Here is a 17,919-nt window from a genome sequence, read left to right on the forward strand (position 1 = left end):
ACAAGCCTTGGAAGAAGAAGGGGAGAAGGTAGCAGACGACAATGACAACGAAGATGAAGACAAAGACGACACCTTCCTAGACCTCTTCAACTTCTTCTGCGTCATCTTCTTCAGGGTGGCAGTCAAGTCCCCCATCCAGGAAGGGAGCAGCAGATGTCACAGGAGCAGCCGGGGTGGCCAGGGTAGCAGGAGCAACCCCGGGCAGCAGATTTGTCAACAGTGGAGACAGGGGCAGCCAGTATAGCCTGGGAGCCAGGAGAGCAAGGAGCAGCGACTGGGGTGACCAAAACAACCTGGGCAGGTGGAGGAGCCAGGACAGGCCGAGAGCCAGGGAAGCCAAGGACAGCAAGTGGGGCGACCAAGATAGGTTAGGAGCCAACAAAGCCTGGAACAGTAGGAGCGGGAGCCACAAGATGAGGCATGGAAGAGGTCACTATCATTGAGGGTCCTGGCTGGGACAGTGATGCCGCCGAGAAGCCAGGAGGCAGAGGCACTGTGTGCTGAGATGCCGGCACGGCGGTCACCTGGGTCCCCAGGCAAGACGAGACAGTCACCGGTATCTTGGCAAAAGCTGTCATAGTCATAGTGCTGGTGGTAGCAGTAGCCATGGTGTGGGTTACTACCGGAGCACCAGTCAGATGTGCCAGGAGACCCTCCAGTTATGAGGCTCTAGGGAGACCCAGGTAGAAGTCAGATTCATAGTCTGCCCCCCCCCCCGAGGGGCCTCTACTGCCAAACCTGAAGAAAAAGTTGGGTCAATGGAGGGAGTCTCTTCTCGCTCAGGGGGGAAAAATTCACACCCAGGGTGAGGAGGGGCCCCAAGAAGGGGTCGTCCTGATGGTCCCCCCCCCCCTCCAAATCCTTCTACGCCCGAAGAAGTGAGCGAAGACGACGAAGGGGAGTCCTCTCCTGAGGGAGAGGCAGCCAGAAGGGTAAATTTGCCCGGAGAAAGAAACAATCCCGAACGGTTAGCCACCAAAGGAGTCAGTGGGGCTTATAATCCTCAGATGACGCCTTGGAAGGCTTCCTCTGGTACTGTTTCCTCCCCTCAAACTTCGCCCACTGCTCAGCCAACCAGGAGCAACACTCGGCACAAGTAGATAACCGTGAACACACGCCCAATGCAAGAGAGGCAAAGGGCATGCTGGTCCACATCAGTATTAGACCTAAAGTTGCACTTCCTCCCACCAACCCCAGGACACACACGATGGGGGAAGGAGGGCTTACGAGGTTATTTCTTTCATGGACTTGTATGCTGAGAACAAACACACAAAGCAATCACTAGCAAGGAAAAAGAAAAGATCCCATCAGGAAAACGGCTCAAGAGCAGTCAGGGCAGAGATCGAGCAACGTGTGCACCGCACGACGGCCGAAAGCAAATTGGAATGTTTACATCCTGGCAGGTGTGACTTCCGCCTACCGGACGGTAGTTAACTGCCTAACCACCTTGTTCGAAAGTTCAACGGCCATTTCCATCTTCGCTGGAAGTAATTCTTGATGTAAAGGACCAATAGTTTGTATGTTGTGTCGGAACAAAGACATGTAACAAAAGAAATAGTAATTTTATTTCAAATCAGAACCATCATGTTCATCCTCCATGTCAGTGATCAATCTCCACGTAACTCAGTACGCATCCTTTGTTATTTTCACTGATATCTAAACTTACTAGATAGGAGGTTTTGTCGGCAAAATCCCTGCAGAAGATTTTGTCGACAGGAGGAACAGTGCTCCTGTCTATACGAGTCCTTAGGTCACTCGTTATGCTCTTGTCTGCCACTGTTTTGACCAACTGTTCCTCACCACCTCGTTTAATGTGCAAACCATCACAACCTTTACCATTACTGAATAAGGCAAATCTTAATGAGGACACTGAAAACAGCGTCTTACACTACATTTCACCCAGAGCAAGACAATAGTTTACCTACCTACTACTTTCATAAGACTGTGGGAAAGCTTTAACATTGCATGCATTCATTACAATATCGTCTTTGGGGACAGAGCATCACTACCTCTTAAGCAGCAGTGAAGCCAAATAAATGACGAATCACTACCAGGTGCCTGGACTAACATCTTACTATCTGGATAATAAATTCTTTCTGTATTCTGAAGAGTGTCTTAGTTTGCACAATATACCCCCAAGTAGCATATAAATTCTCACTGGACTGCCGTCACCTTTCAACTTTCAAAGTAGTATGATGAACTTGGGTCATTATAAAATCAATATAGATGGACACCCCACTTGCAAGAAAACGAAACCATTCACACCACGAACAAATAAACTGAACAGTACCTTCAACCCTATTATACTCTTCAAGCAATGTTTTCAACTATTATCATATACCATACTTTTCAGTTAGCATGTGTGGAGTAACAAAAATGGACAGGATCAAAAACGAAAGAATAAGAGGAACTACTAAAGTCGTAGAACTATCAAAGTAGGCCCAGGAAAGAGGATTGCAGTGGTATGGCCATATGATGGGAATGGTTTAGACATATGTAGGGAGGAGAGTGATGCAGATGGAGGTACCTGGTGGGAGAGGAGAGGAAGACCGAAGCGAAGGTGGATGGATGTACTTAGAGAAGATCTGAGAGACAAACAGTTGTCAGAGGACGACGTGTTTGACCGAGCCAGATGGAGGAAAGCTGTCAGAAACATCGACCCCACATGGAAGTGGGAAAAGATGCAGAGAAAGAAGACCTCAATTAGCATACGACACAAAAATTGATGGGCAACCCAAAGGGAGACTTGTTTAACCACTAAGTGTTCTCGCATCTCTGATTATTTTGGGAAGCCAAGAGTACACTGAAAATGAAAATATTACTACGAACAAAGAGCCATCCGTATTCGTTCTCTTTATAAAAACTGCAGGCTCACTCGATGGGCCACAGTCGCTGATAGACCTTTGGAAGACGTCTTACACCACGAACAAATAATTGGACTGCAAGGAGAATCTACACCCTCCATCGTAGACAGCCACAATGCTGCCACAGGATATCACCAAAAAAAAATGGATATGTCAGAACTTACAGTCATCCTGAAACAAGATGAATATTAGATTCAACTTAAAAATAAACATCAGCGGGTGTATATTTTTAGGTTTATTGGTCCAGTTTTCAATCCAAAACTAAACAACAAAATTATTCTTGTGAACAATGCTCGTTTCTTGAAGTTTAGCATTGCTCATGATAACTCTGGACCATGATTTGCTTCTCACCATAGCTATGGCCTGCGTTAACCAGTATGTATAGCTATATGAAAAGCTTAGATAAATTTAAAATATTTATTGACCACCCTGCAACGACTCGGGTCCTGCGCACTATGCTTGCAATGTCAAAAAATGTCTACGCCTTCTAAAACACCTCTTTTTGTCATTTCTGAATTATTGTGACAAGTAATCTTCCGTTAACATCCCTAAGGCAAAATTCTAAACAGCAGAAATTGCGCCGCTTACGTTAGTAAAGTGAAGAGATTCTGCCATACCACCAAGGACAAACTATTTTCTTCACAAGCTGGTGCACAGGACACTTCCATCAAGTAAGCCACAACCCACGAACTTTATTTCAGGAAAAGCAAGAAACACGGGAGACTTACAATTGAATTTCAGTCTCCTTGTAGAATACAATACTCAACTCATTCATTCAGCTTATATCAATCAATTTTATTTTCAGTTAAAACATATTGCAGATCGTAGACTATACCTCAATCAGGGAGTATTTTTGCAATAGTTAACAATTTTGTCTCCCGATTAGGTGAATATAAGTTTTATCAGTTACTGTTAGGGAGTGGACCATCTTGACTTCATTACACCAGCCCTATTGTACATACTGACAATAATCACAAGCATCCACTGAAGGCCTACGGTACATGGAAAGAATGATAAATGTTTGAACTTTTAGTTTTTTTAAGCAGAGGCCAAAGGACAAGACATTTTATCTCAAGCCCTTTTCTAACCCATGGCTGAAGAAAACCAAGAAGAGAATCGAAGGGAAAACATGTATAGCTTCTCTGTGAACGAGCCATATCGCCCCCTAAAATGAAAGAGGGTATAAGACAGGACACACAAGTGGGAATAGAATTCCATTTAGCCATAAAAGGTTAAGACATCCAAAGAGTAAATGTGGGAATAAAAGGCCCGATAGGCATTGTGAGGTCACTTGACCAACTGAGGAAAGTACACAACATTGTAATTTTACTTTTATTTCACACGTGTGTTTTCTAAGAGAGGGTATTTTCATGCTCGTCTCAGTTAGGAAAATTATGATTCCACGAAGTTGTAAGGCATAATGCTTCTTAACTTACTAATGAAGTTTTGCCTTTTCCAAATTAATTAGTATCTATTTCCATACGTTGCAGGCCAGCTAAGTTTACCTTATAATGTTTCACAGCAATGTGAGAAAGATACAACAATAGTAATCATGAAAACCAAAGTGTCTTCAGACGTAACGTACCCTTACATAGCAGTAAAAGAACACGTACATAAACAACTAGAGGCCCATGACTGGTAATCATCCAGTGCTATGAAATTCCTATCGTCCGCAGAAATTTATATAGAACAGACTATGTCGCTTGATTAAGAATAAGTTAAGTATACATTAGTTTAACCAGGCCACTGAGCTGATTATCAGCTTTCCTAGGGCTGGCCCGAAGGATTAGACTTATTTTACGTGGCTAAGAACCAAATGGTTACCTAGCAACGGGACGTACAGCTTATTGTGGAATCCGAACCACATTATACCGAGAAATTAATTTCTGTCACCAGAAATAAATTCCTCCAATTCTTCTTTGGCCGGTCAGACTCGAACTTGGGTCTAGCAGAGTGCCAGCCGAGAACTCTACCGACTCGTCCAACGAGGAACTAAGCGTCTACACAATTGTATATAGGGAAAATTAAATTTGCGGGTCTCATAGTGCCTTCGGTGGAGTGCGATCGAGAAAAGGTGAACTGTAACTGTAACACTTCCTTCTGTAAACTTCATGTTCTGATTTGTCGGCATCTGAGTATTTTTCACTATCTCTTGTAATTTTTCCTCGAGTCCTTTCATAATTCTTAAGCTTTTCTTTGTCTTTTTTATGCCTATTGCACACAATTTTCTCACTGTTGGTCCAACAGCTTCCATACGAAGCTTAAACCAGTCTTCCACAATTTCTTTTATTAGTCTTTTCATCTGATTTGATAATGTTGTGGAAGAGCGCAATTTCCTTGCAATGCGTGACTCTGGCCACACCTCTAGTAGGGAGTACATTTTTGACCAAACACCTCTCGAGTATCCTATCCTGCGCAGGTTCCAGTTCTTTCTGTTAATTTTCTTTTATATAATTCAGTTTCCAGATATTTGAAAGTGTTGAAACCGCCACTTTTTCGTATGTATTTTGCTTTCCTCAAAAGCCATATCCTTCACTTTCATTTTGACCGGCAACATTTCTGTTTCCTTAAGACGGCATTCCACTTTTTTCCCTGTTTTGTCCCCACCATTCTCATTGGTATTTGTACTCATCAATATTTTTTCTGTACCTTCTTTACTCTGTGAAACAGTAGATTTCGTGCGAGTAGGACGTGTCTGTGAAGTGCTCTGTGTAAAGTGCCTGATTTGCGGGATGCCCAAAGTGAATACGAAGAAGAGGAAGGGAAAAGAGAAAACAAAGATTGTAGAAATTAAATCAAGTAGAGGAAAGATCAAACAATAATACGAACATTATCTCATAATTATCGAAGCGACACGTAAAGATGGAACACTAAGTAAAATACTGGAGAAGGATGAGTCAACCCAAATCGAGAGAGTCAGCAACTTGCGGAAATTGCTCTGAAGAAGTTGATGATGAAGGAATTTGCTGTGAAATGTGTGTTACATGGTTCCACTACGAATGCTCAGGTATTGAGGTCAGACACACACCTATACTTCGGAGTGACAGCATATTGTACATCTGTAAAAATTGCAAGAGTCATGAACAGAGAACATACAAGAAAACTTATTGAAGATGAACTTGAAGAAATAAAAGCAAACACGGAGATATTAGCCAAGTTGATTCAGGATTCGGCTCAGAAAGCTAGTGACGTAATGATCAACATAGATGAAATTCAAAACAAAATTGACAATGTTGATAAAGATGTAAAGACCATGACAAACATGGACAAAACTTATGCTGAATCACCAAAGACAAAAAAAAAAAAAAGTTCTTCTGATCACATCTACAAACTGAAGAGAGCACAGCAGTGAATGTAGAGAAATTATGAGTAAAATAACAGCGCCAGTTGAACAGGATAAAAAAAAAAAAAAAGAGATGGACACTTATTTGTAAGATTTCCAGACAGGAAAAACTTAGAAAAGGCAAAAGAGGAGATTCAGAAAATTAGCAATATATCAGTAAATGAGAAGGGTAAACTTAAACCAAAAATAAAAGTAATATATGTCCCGAAGGATGAAGATGACATTGTCAATAACATTGTAAAGAAAAATCCATGGATAGGTAATCTCGTTTCTGAAAATGACGACCTGAAAATTGTAAAGGAAATGAAAGCCAAAGATGACAAGTATAAGCATTGTATCATCAAGTGCACACCACAAATACAAAAGGCTATCTATGATAGAGGTGACAAATTGCGTACACTGTATATCCGTTGCAATGTATACGACTGTTACATGCCCTGTCAATGCTATAAATGTCAGGATTTTGGTCTAGTGCAACAAATTGTAGAAATAACTAAGTTTGCCCTACATGTGGTGAAAATCACAAATCAAATGAATGTGCTAGTGTCATCTTAAAGTCGTAAAAATTGTAAAGATGTAAAATCACGTCATGTATTTTACCTACTTTATTTCAGATTCTTTGTGTACCCCATCTTATGCATCATTGTACAATAATTCTGCCGATATGTATATCTACCTTTTATATGTCATGTAACAAATGTTGTACGTATTTTTAAAAAACACAAATCGTGTATGGACGCAGCGGGGGCCCTCGTGTCGCCCGCTACCTTTCCGTCCGCTTTTTGTCATATAGACACCTGTCGAGAATTTACGGGTCTGTGAAACAATCCCAGAAGAACCCCTAGGACACTACCTTCTTGACTGTACAGAAACAGAACAGTTAAGAACAAGTTATGAAGGAAATGAGACGTAGCTACCCAAATAACAAAGCACATACTGACAAACATCCATGAATTTGCAGGCTTGATTATTCTCTACCCACCACCACGGTAACTCTAAAGAAATACTTTTAACCACCCACTCTCCTTCCCAATTCTTAAATCAGACACAACAGACCCGAGACAACAAATCAAAAAGCCATACCATTCATCTAGCTGCTGAATCTTTTAGAAATCACTTTATATCAAAACCACCTTCCATCCACCAAATCAACACCAGTAACAAATACAAAAACAATACACACACAAAATTAGGACCGGACAAAACATGGCTTTAGATCACCACGAGCTAGCATACTAGCTACCTAAACCTACTACTCAATTCTTCTTTTTTTCCATCTGTTGGCCTCTCCCACTAGCCAACACTCACTGCTATCATACTTTATCCTCATCTGATGGGTACCTTAGGGTTCAAAGAATTGCAACCTTGCCTGTTAAATCTTTTCATTTCAAAAATCAACCTACAAAATGGATGATCATGATATGATCTAACCTACCCATCTCACAGACTCATCATCAACATAGAGTTACGGGCTGCTCTAGGAAATGAGCCCGTATAACAAGGCCAGCTAAATGTTGAAAAAACAACATCATTATTGAACCATACGACTGACCTAGTGATAAATCTGAAAAACAAAAACAACGAATCATTGTGAGTGACATACAAGCCTCACATTGTGCCTGATCTTCAAATGTGAAATCTCCAATACATAAACTAAAATACATTTAGTATAAATATCTGGAAAACCAAATGCTGTACACTGGAAAAATATCACTTATCAGAAACAAAACCAACTAAAGTGCAGATTTGATGAATTTACAGTTGAGAAATAAAACGAACATAAAGAAATCTTAAAATGATCAAAATCAAGCCAGGAGTGCAAGCAATAATGGTTATTCTAAAATAAACGAAATGACGAATACCTTTTACAGACAGACAAAAACAAAAACGGTGGTGGATTGGGAATCTTTGTCAAAAAGTATACAAAGTAGCTAATGAATCAAAATGCAAAAGTACATTTGAATACACCAACACCGAAAACGACATAAATCATAAGTAAAACAAGGCAAATAATAGATCGTTAAAGAAAATGCAGTGAAACTGTTAGCTGAAACAAAAATGAATTATTTGCGTGAAGCTGAAAGGTTTAAAAGAAAACCACGAAAAATGGAAGAACCATCTACCTGGAAAAAATCAAAAACAACGGGAAGTAGTGAAAAAGTTGGTCATTGTATCTCAGCCAGAAATCATTTTTTATAACGACTTGATTATGAAAACCAAGAAAAATATTAACAATAAAATGTTTAGTTGCAGAGAAAATCAAGAAAATCCATGACAATTTAGCTGTAATATTGGGACTAAAGAACCAAAAAGTTCTACCTGATGTAACTAAAGTATACTACAAAAACCTGATAAATAACTAACAAGAACTACTTTGAAGAAAAAAATTGAAAGAATCTGTCATAGTTAAGATAAGAAGAGGTCCCTCCTGATCTCCCAGTGATCACAATGAGAAATAGTAAATTCAGTCAGTTTAAAGAACTGAAATCAATGAATGACTTTATTAAAAACGAAAGTAAATTAAAAAAACCTTACTGTGAAAATGACCCCAAAATCCCACAATTTATATAAAAGAGGGACTCAAAACTTTCCCATCAGTTGCGGGAGCTATATTTTGATATTGTCAAAATGAGTCTAGCACATGCATCCTTCCCAAAGCTTGCTTGTATAAGGCCGGCCTATAAAGGAAAACGCGATAAAGATCTAAGCTCTCTATAGACCAATATCGAACCTATCGTACTTATCAAAACTTACAGAAATGGAAGTTAACAAACAAACGTGGAAACACTTGGAACAACTCAACATTATGCCTGATAATCAGTCAGCGTACATAAAAAAACTACTCAACAGATGCTACACTGTGCGCAATTATAAATTATATATATGGTAAAAATTATAGCAAATGGAAAATGTGGCATCTGGTTATGCTTAACCTAAGTGCAGCATTTTACACAGTCGACCTCAATCTCCTGCTTGAAGACCGAGAGCAGCAGGCATGGAAGATGATGTATACAAATGGTGCAAAAGCTACTTAGAATACAGGAAGGTTGCAGTGGTTATATCAAATGTGAAAGCAGAAAAGAAATGCCTAACAAAAGGAGTGCCCCAAGGCAGTGTTCTGGGTACACTGTTCTTTGGCATTTACACAATTGAACTATCTAGAATTCTAAATCAGCACGGGGTTAAGTATGAACTGTATGCTGATGACACTTAGTTCTGTTTTTCTGTCGAAACGGCGGAAGACGCCATTAGTAAAACTGATGCAATAACATAAAAAAATGGATGTCGGCGAAGAAATTGAAACTTAATGAAGACAACAATGAGTGTATGCTATTTGGATCTGACACTGCACTACGAAAATATGAATACTTCAAAAATATAACTATTGGTTCGTCAACAATATTGTAGCAGCAGTGAGGAACTTAAGAGTACTTATTGATAATAAATTGTCGATGAAGAACAATATATTGCTTATTACAAAAACCTGTAACTATCATATTAGCAACATTGCATTTATTAGAAAAAATACCTAAATGAAGATACTCTGAAAACAGCAATTTGCAAACACTTTCGAGGCTTGACTACTGCAACGTTATATACTACGGTCTCCCTAACTACCTACTTAGAAACTTGCAAGGAGTATAAAATAGAGCCGCTCGGTTAATAAAAGGACTACGTTCCCGTGATAGAATAATCTCAGCACTAATTGAGCTAAATTGGTTCCCATTAAAAACTAGAATAGAATATAAAATATAGGCTACTTATAGTCTTTAAAGCACTAAGATATAGTGAACCAACATATCTGAGAAACTGCAGACCTGAAATGAATATTGTAATCAGACATGCAAGTGAAGCGTGTAGGCTTTTTGAACCTAGAACAAATTGTAAGTCTGGCGAAAGAGCATTTGTACACTGCTGACCAAGACTGTGCGACAAAATACCGCCAGAAGTGAAGATCATACAAGAAGAAAGTAAATTTTAAAAAGAACTAAACTCTCCTATATTGCAGGAGCTACGATACTGACGAGAAAACACTAAAAGACAATTATAAAATATAAGAAGCACCTTATTTTGAAGACGTAGTACAAGGGTCCGCCAGAGAGGGAATCATCCCTATGGAGGGTTGTACATAAAACCACCAACCGTGCGTGAGTCACAAAGAAGTTGCACCCTCAGTTTCCTAAATGACATTCCCAATTGTTACTCCAGGGCAGTGAATCACAAGTTGAGCAGAATTAGGAGATGAGAGCTGATAGCGCCATCTATTGCTTAGAAAAGTAAACAGGAGAGATACTCTGTTGCAAGTATGTCAAAATTGTGTGACGTATAACCAGTCTTCGTCTTCTCCCTAGAGCGAGTGTGTAAGGCGAAAACCCAAACAAAAGTTGTGTTATGGTGATGTCGTCACTGCGGAAACCCCACTAACGCTTATTTTATTTGACAATAAAATATGCCTTCTTCATGCTGTGCCATTGGTTGCAAAAACCGTCATGTGTCGGGGTCGAGCAAAAGATTTTTCAGATTTCCAAAAGCTGATATAGAAAGGCGAAAGAGGTGGATCCAGGCGATAGGGAGAATAAACTGGAAACCAAACGATGGCAGCCGCATATGCAGCGATCACTTCGTCTTTGGTGAGAAATTAGGCTTTCGAGCTATCCGTCATTTGTCAGGGAAAAACCCTCACTGAAGCTTGTTAATCGTATGAATCCTGTCATTAATTTGTATTGAACTTATAGGTTATTTTAACCTAAGCTAATGTATCGCGGCTCCAGTAGCCTATGCCTACCACTTGTTCGAGAGCGAAATTACCCCATACCCATCAGCTTTTCGAATTATTAGTGATTGACAGTAAAGTAGTAGGTCAGTTATGATTTTGTAACTACTAGCCGAGTATTTTTTATCTGTTGTTTAACTGCTAGCTACTAGCTTTGTCCCCACTCTTATATTGTACTCTCAGAGGGATCCCAGTGTGAAAAATTATTTTTTTTGGGGGGGTTGGCGGTTGGCAGAGGAACCAGGCCCAGGTCAGTTACCGCCGCGGAACTACTATATAGTTCTACCAAAAGTTTATATCTTAATTCACAAAAAAAGATTCTCAGGTACATAGTTCATGCATGTAATCAGTAAACTACCAGTCCTCAAACAAATTATAGGCTTAAATGATGATGTGGTAAGGGCAGGTATAGGGGCATATCCTAACCTAGCTTAACTTAGGTTAGGGGCCTAGGTCCAACCCTTTGAACCCCAACCTAACCAGACCTAGAATATCAAAAGATTTTAGTTTAAGGCAGAGATCCATCTAAATCTTAACCCAGGGTGTCAGTTCCTACCTGACTTGGTTTGGTGATCCCTCCCCCCATCCCTCCACCCCCAGTTAACTTGATGTACAACTCAGTAAATTACAGGGATATAATACATTCTAACCTCACCTTCCCCAGCTTAACCTAGAGCTCAGTAAGTGAGCATGAAGTGTAAGGGATGCATACAGTATTGTACACTAATTGTGGATGAATTATAATTAAAAAATAATGTAATTATTTGTTACCTTCAGGATACGTTAAAGTTGATATTTTTTGCATCCAGTTGAGGTTGTAGGCCTATTGGAGTGCAAAAGCCACTTGTTCTCACTAGAATACAAACCTTTGTCTTTTATTTGGCCATACCTTCAACAAAAGTTGGTTCAGTCCTTGAAGCATGGTAACAGAATAATCGACTAGTGGCAAACAAGGGGCAGGGGAACTAGTCTTTCTTCAGCTTCGTTGCTATACAGGTGTCATGGCAGATGCTAGAATCCACAATGGGTGCTTTTGAAGTGATTTAGTTTTCTTATTGACCTTTTGTAAAAATCTTGGCCATTCATTTTGGCTTTAATGTTCATTGTTTTATGAATGTTGATGCCTGGAAAGAAAGTTTGATGAGCATGGATGTTCAGGACAAGACGATATCTTTGTGCTGTGTGTCAGTTAAGTGTGAACAGTGATCCTTCACTCGGTTGTTCATTTTTTCTTACAGAAATACAAATCATCTTTTATGTGGGAACATTCAGCACAAGCAGTTTAATGTCATTTAAGCTTGATAACAAGGTGGGTAATTGATGCCTGGTGGGTAAGTGGGGATCATTTGTAACCAAGCTCTCTTTCTTCAGATGCTGTTCAGAGTGGGTGTTGTTAATCAAGGGTATAGAGCAACAGTGATTTGTAGGGTTTTATGTTGTTAATTTTAATTCTTTCAGGAGACATTAAGCTGATCCCTGGGCCTGTACTCGTTACAGTAAGAAAAATTGCAAAGTACTTTACTCAGATGTTTGGGGCTTAGGTTAAATTTTCTTGATCTACAAAATTTTATTGGTCTCAAGAGTTGTGCCAGCAACTATGATTTGATGTTTTTATCTGAGACTCTTGTAAATAGTAACAAGGCAGAGGTTGAGTTTGTAATCCCGGGGTTTGATGGCCCTGATTTTATTTATCGTTGTAACATCCCACATGTGCAAGGTATGGCTGTATACACTAAGTCCAGGCAACTTATTTATTGTCAGAAAAATTTGGAGTGTAGTTGCCATGAAGTTCGTTTTAAAATTTTCTGGTAAGTTCTGTAATATTTACGTATTTGCTGTTTACCGCAATCCAGATATTGACAATTCTATAGCCTATATGACTGTCTTTTGGAAATGATTAATATGGCTCAGTCACAGGATTCAAAAGCTTTATTCGTTATTTGTGGAGACTAATGCAAAGCACAGTGAGTGGCTAAATTCAGATTCCACAGATCAACATGGCCAGTCTGCTCTTTAGGTCTTTGTGTCCTCCAATTTTGTCCAGCTAATTGAGGAACCCACGCACATTTCTGGTTATAGATTAGACTTGATATTCACTGATGTTCCAGCTACAGTATTGTGAAGTCCAAGGTCTGTAAATATATAGGAACTTATGATTATTGCACCAATGAGGTGGACATATCTGTCAATCAGTATACTGTATTCCTAATTCCAGCATTGGAAAAATGGTCTGGCTGGAATCCAGAGCCAATTGGGATCACATTATTAAAACTGTCAGGCACTTAATATTTTAGTTGCTATATCAGATCCTGATCCCAAGAAGCTGAATGAAGTGCTGATGGCTATTTTAATAAGATACCGTAAGATTGGGTAAATTTGGATGCAGGGTGAGTTCAGACGTTTTTTCAAAAAAATGTTATAGTAGAAGATATGTCATAAAAATAAACAATGAATTAAAAATTGTTGGTTATGATCCTAATCCTATTATTTTCCTCTTTTTATTATGGCAATGTCTTTTCCTAATGTTAAGTTTATGTATGGAAAAAAATATATCTGAACAGTATTACATTTTTTTTTTTATGTTGAAAAACTACTTTTGTGAAAAACAACCCAAAGCATGTAGAATGAATTGGGAGATGTCATTTTGTTAAAAAATAAGTAGATGGGCTATGCAAATCACGAATTTGCATCATTTACATGTTAAGTATACTTAGGCTAATTGGGCATTTAAATGATTCATAATTTTTTTCATTAAAAATGGTGTTGAGTTTGGACAGGTATAAAAGGTGGTTTGAATTCGGACAGGAGCAAATAGCTCTGAATAAGTATTAATATGAACAAAATAAAATTGTTTAGTCATATGGAAATTTTTTAATGAGTGATATATGTAAACATTAGCTTTTATTTATTTTACAGATAGATATGTACATCTATGGTACTTCATTGAGTGTAAATCATTGTGAAATTTAAAGATGTCAAAATCACAAAAGACAGTAGAAAGTGGTACAAAATCACAAAAGACAATGAAAAGTGATAGTGGTAGAGGTTCTTATATGAAAGTAAGGCCAGAGACAAAATTTCAGGAGGCGTGTGATGCCATTAGATAGGGCGATCTCAGTGTGTGACAAGTGGCATTCCATTATGGCTTCTCTAAGAGCACTCTACATGATGCTGTCACAAGAAAACACATAAAGAAATCTGGAGAACAAACTATATTAACAAATGAAGAAGAACCCATCGTAGTAGATTGTTTACTTACTCTTTCACAGTGGGGCTTCCCTCTAGACATGTTTGAGTTGCGTGTGCTGATCAAGATGTATCTAGATAGGCGTGGTGTTACCATTAAAAGAAGGGCACATTCATATTTGAAGCGTCACAAAAATTATCTGTCGCAGCAATTGAACCAGAACATTAAAGTGGCCAGAGCAAAGGCCACTCCCATTCATTTATACTTTAGACTTTTGGAAGCAACCATTGAAAATATACCTCCTGATAACATCATCAGTTATGATGAAACAAATCTGTCAGATGACCCTGAAAGAAAAAAAGTTATTGTTCGTAGAGGATTTAAATATCCTGAAAAGATAATGAATTCAACAAAGTCCTCAGTATCACTAATGTTTGCTTGTACAGCATCTGGAAAAATGCTTCCTCCATATGTAGTTTACAAAGCAAAGCACCTCTATGACTCGTGGACTGAAGGCGGACCTTCCAATACAAGATATAATTGTACTGATAGTGGGTGGTTTGAGAGTACAAAGTTTAAGGATTGGTTTTCAAAGTAATCCACCCGTATGCAAGATCAAAAGAAGGAGAAAAAAGTTATCGTAGGTGACGATCTTGCCAGTCATGTGAGTTTGGCTGTGGTGAGTGCTTGTGAGGATCAGAATATTTCATTTGTTCTCCTCCCTCCAAATTCAACACACCTCACCCAACCTTTGGATGTGTCAGTATTTGGACTTATGAAGACACACTGGCAGTCACTATTAAGTGAATTCAAAGCAGCTGCACTGGACAGGAAATGTGCTGCCCTCCCTAAGGCCAAATTCCCGACAACTGGTTAAACTCATGGAGAAACTTCAGGAAAACCAAGCAAAAAATATACAAGGTGGGTTCCGAAAATGTGGGATATATCCATTGAGCGCAGAAGAGGTAGTGTCTCACCTCCCAGAAGTAGACAGGATAAGTGCTATCAGTACTAGTGCAGGTACAGCTAATGAGCATGAAGATTCAGCAGGTCATGCAACTCCACTGCAAAGGCCTCCTCAAGCTGAACCCAACACCAGTGAGGCAAGTGGTGCCAGTACTGGTACTGATTCAGAGGTGGTACCAGTACGTTCTGCTCTTGATGCATCCTTGGTTAACATGCTTTCAAATTATAGGTATGGTCCTTCTACTTCAGCACCTACTCGTGGTAAAAAAAAAAGCTGTCAGTTCCCCCTGAAAAAAGTGTGACACATAAAAGACTTGGTCAGCATAGCATCTCAAGTGACAGTAGTGATAGTGGCAATATTGATGATGTTATTTTGAATAATTCAAGCCCTGAACCTGAACCTATAATACTCAAACGTAACAAAAAAAAAAAGTTGAATACTGGTATACAGCAGAGAAAGCCAATTCCATTAACCCTGGGATCAACTGCAAAACAAGATGGGATGACATGCAAGATGGATGAGAGAGAATTGACTGCTGTAATGATTGATAGAGGGGACTGAAATAATGCTTGAAGATGAAGCAGATACAGATGTGATGCTAGAAGTTGAAGCAGATACTAAAATGATACGAGAAGATGAGGAAGACATCTCTCAGGAGGACTTTGAAGGAACGGAGGCCCAAGGACGGAGTGGAGATAAAATCAAAACCAAAAGCAGTGACAATAATAATAAGGAATTTCAGCAGCAAGAGAAACCACAGGAAATGAAGAAGGCCAGAATCCTAAACTACATGAGTGGGTGGTAGTTCAGGTGTGTAGCAAACGGAAGAAGCATTACTATATGTCAGTAATTACTGAGGCGATGCCGAATATTATAGTCAGGTTTTTACATGTCAAAGGGACAAAAAATGTCTTTGTTAATTCAAATATACCAGATGATGAAAGCCTAAGAAATTGAAGAGAGAGATATTGTGATGCATGTAAATGAACTCAAGTTAGATAATAGAGAACGAATGATATTTGATGTAGATGTCAATAACTGGCCAAAGTAATGTATACTAGCGCTCAGGAATACTGTATGTCTTTCTATAGTTTTTTTTTCCTACAATGAAAATTGTTTGTGATAAGCAAGATGACATTTTTTTTTTTTTTTTATTAGTACTATAGATAGTATATTTCAATGGCTGGTAGCTAAGCATTCAGGAATTTGTCTTTCCAAAGAGAATTATTTTTTATATCTAGGAATTTGTCTCCAAAAGATTTATTTTTTTATTTCTAACTTACTTGTCATATGCTGGTGACCTTTAACTTTCAATAGGCAAAATGCCTTTATTTTATTGTATTAGTGTTTTCTTTTATTTTCTTTCAGCATTGTGTGTGGTAATGAAACCATTTCTTGTCATTAAGCATTAAAATAGTGTCAGAGCGTTTATTGCTATATTAAATGGAGATTTAGTTAATTTGTTTTGCCAAAGAAATAAGGAACAAGTCTGATAGTGTTGTATTATATTACTTTCATTTTTGAGCCATTTTTTGCTGATCTAATTGTCATGTTAAATAAAGTATCCACAAAGGAAGAAATATATTTTCTCATGTCAGTAATATCTCGAACGTTATGGCAGTTTGGTCCAAATCAGCACCAAGTTGCAGAGAATCTTTTTTTTAAAACTTTAAAAGTGTCCAAATTCACAATAGCTGTGTCCGGAAAAAAAGCAGAGGCATAGATGATCCATCTACAGCATATTTTAATGACTCGGAACTCTCCCTGTATGCATCTGAACTTGCCCAAAATTAAAGTTGAATTCAGACACCAAATAATGTATTATTCACATAATGAAATTGCTTACAAATTTTTGTGTTATCATTTGAAAGTCTCATGGGCCAGCTATATATATACAATACTTAACATCTGCTCTAGATAAAAAAAAAACAAGAGTTAGGTATAAGAAAAACATGAAAAAGCGTCCGAACTTGCCCAGTCTTACGGTATGTCCCTAGAAAGGTCATCAAATTTAGGACAAATGACCATGCTTTGATGATACAAGCCTACCAAGAAAAACAGACCAAACTCAATGCATGGAGAGAAAATCGTTCAAATGAAAATTACACCATTTTTGTTGAGTCTCGCCGCACTGCGAATAGAACTTACCATGCAACCGAGAGAAATTACAGTAATTCCTTGAAGAGGAAACTTGAAGGAATTACTCAGCCTCATCTGTGGTGGACCAAATTGGCATCATCTATGGCCCAGGCGCGTCTTCCATTCCACCACTACTAACAGGTGATGGTAGATTGGTTACTGGCCCTAGAGAAAAGGCTGAACTGCTTCATTGAACTTTTGATGCTAAGCAATCAGGAGAGGTCGTCCCTCTCTCTGATACTTGTCATACTGAACCTATTCTTATAAAAATTTGCATTTCACTCCAGGGATGTTAAGAAAATTCTGGATAATCGTGATAGCTGGAGTGGAGAAGATCCTGATGGTTTCTTCCTTTTGTTTTTTAAAAGTTTCTTATGTGTTGTCTCCCAAGATTGATTACTAGATTATAGATTTTTATGTCGACGCAGTATCTTTGTGGATGAGCGTAAGCTTAGCAATACAGTGCCTGTTCCAAAGAGCAGCATATCTACAGACTGGAGTAACTGCAGGCTGATCTCTATTCTCCCTGTGCTCTCCAAAGTTGCTGAAAACGTATTTTTAAGCCACTATGTAAGCAAGTGAAATCTAAATGATTGTTGGCTGATAGTCAATATGCATACAGGAAGCAGTTAGGTACCTGCGATG

General features: G+C 38.8%; 1 protein-coding gene across 2 annotated transcripts in view; it reads left to right on the forward strand.

The window, feature by feature from the left end:
• Positions 1-10,350: 10,350 nt before the first annotated feature.
• The window catches only part of LOC136827952 (uncharacterized), a 79,852-nt gene continuing 72,283 nt past the window's right edge, over positions 10,351-17,919 (forward strand). For both annotated transcript variants that reach the window (XM_067085509.1, XM_067085510.1), the window contains exon 1: positions 10,351-10,838. In XM_067085509.1, the coding sequence (XP_066941610.1) occupies positions 10,658-10,838 (181 nt within the window). In that variant the 5' untranslated portion in view covers positions 10,351-10,657. The remainder of the gene's footprint in view (positions 10,839-17,919) is intronic.

This window comes from Macrobrachium rosenbergii, chromosome 42, assembly GCF_040412425.1.
Source record: "Macrobrachium rosenbergii isolate ZJJX-2024 chromosome 42, ASM4041242v1, whole genome shotgun sequence".
Classification (NCBI taxonomy): Eukaryota; Metazoa; Arthropoda; class Malacostraca; order Decapoda; family Palaemonidae; genus Macrobrachium; species Macrobrachium rosenbergii.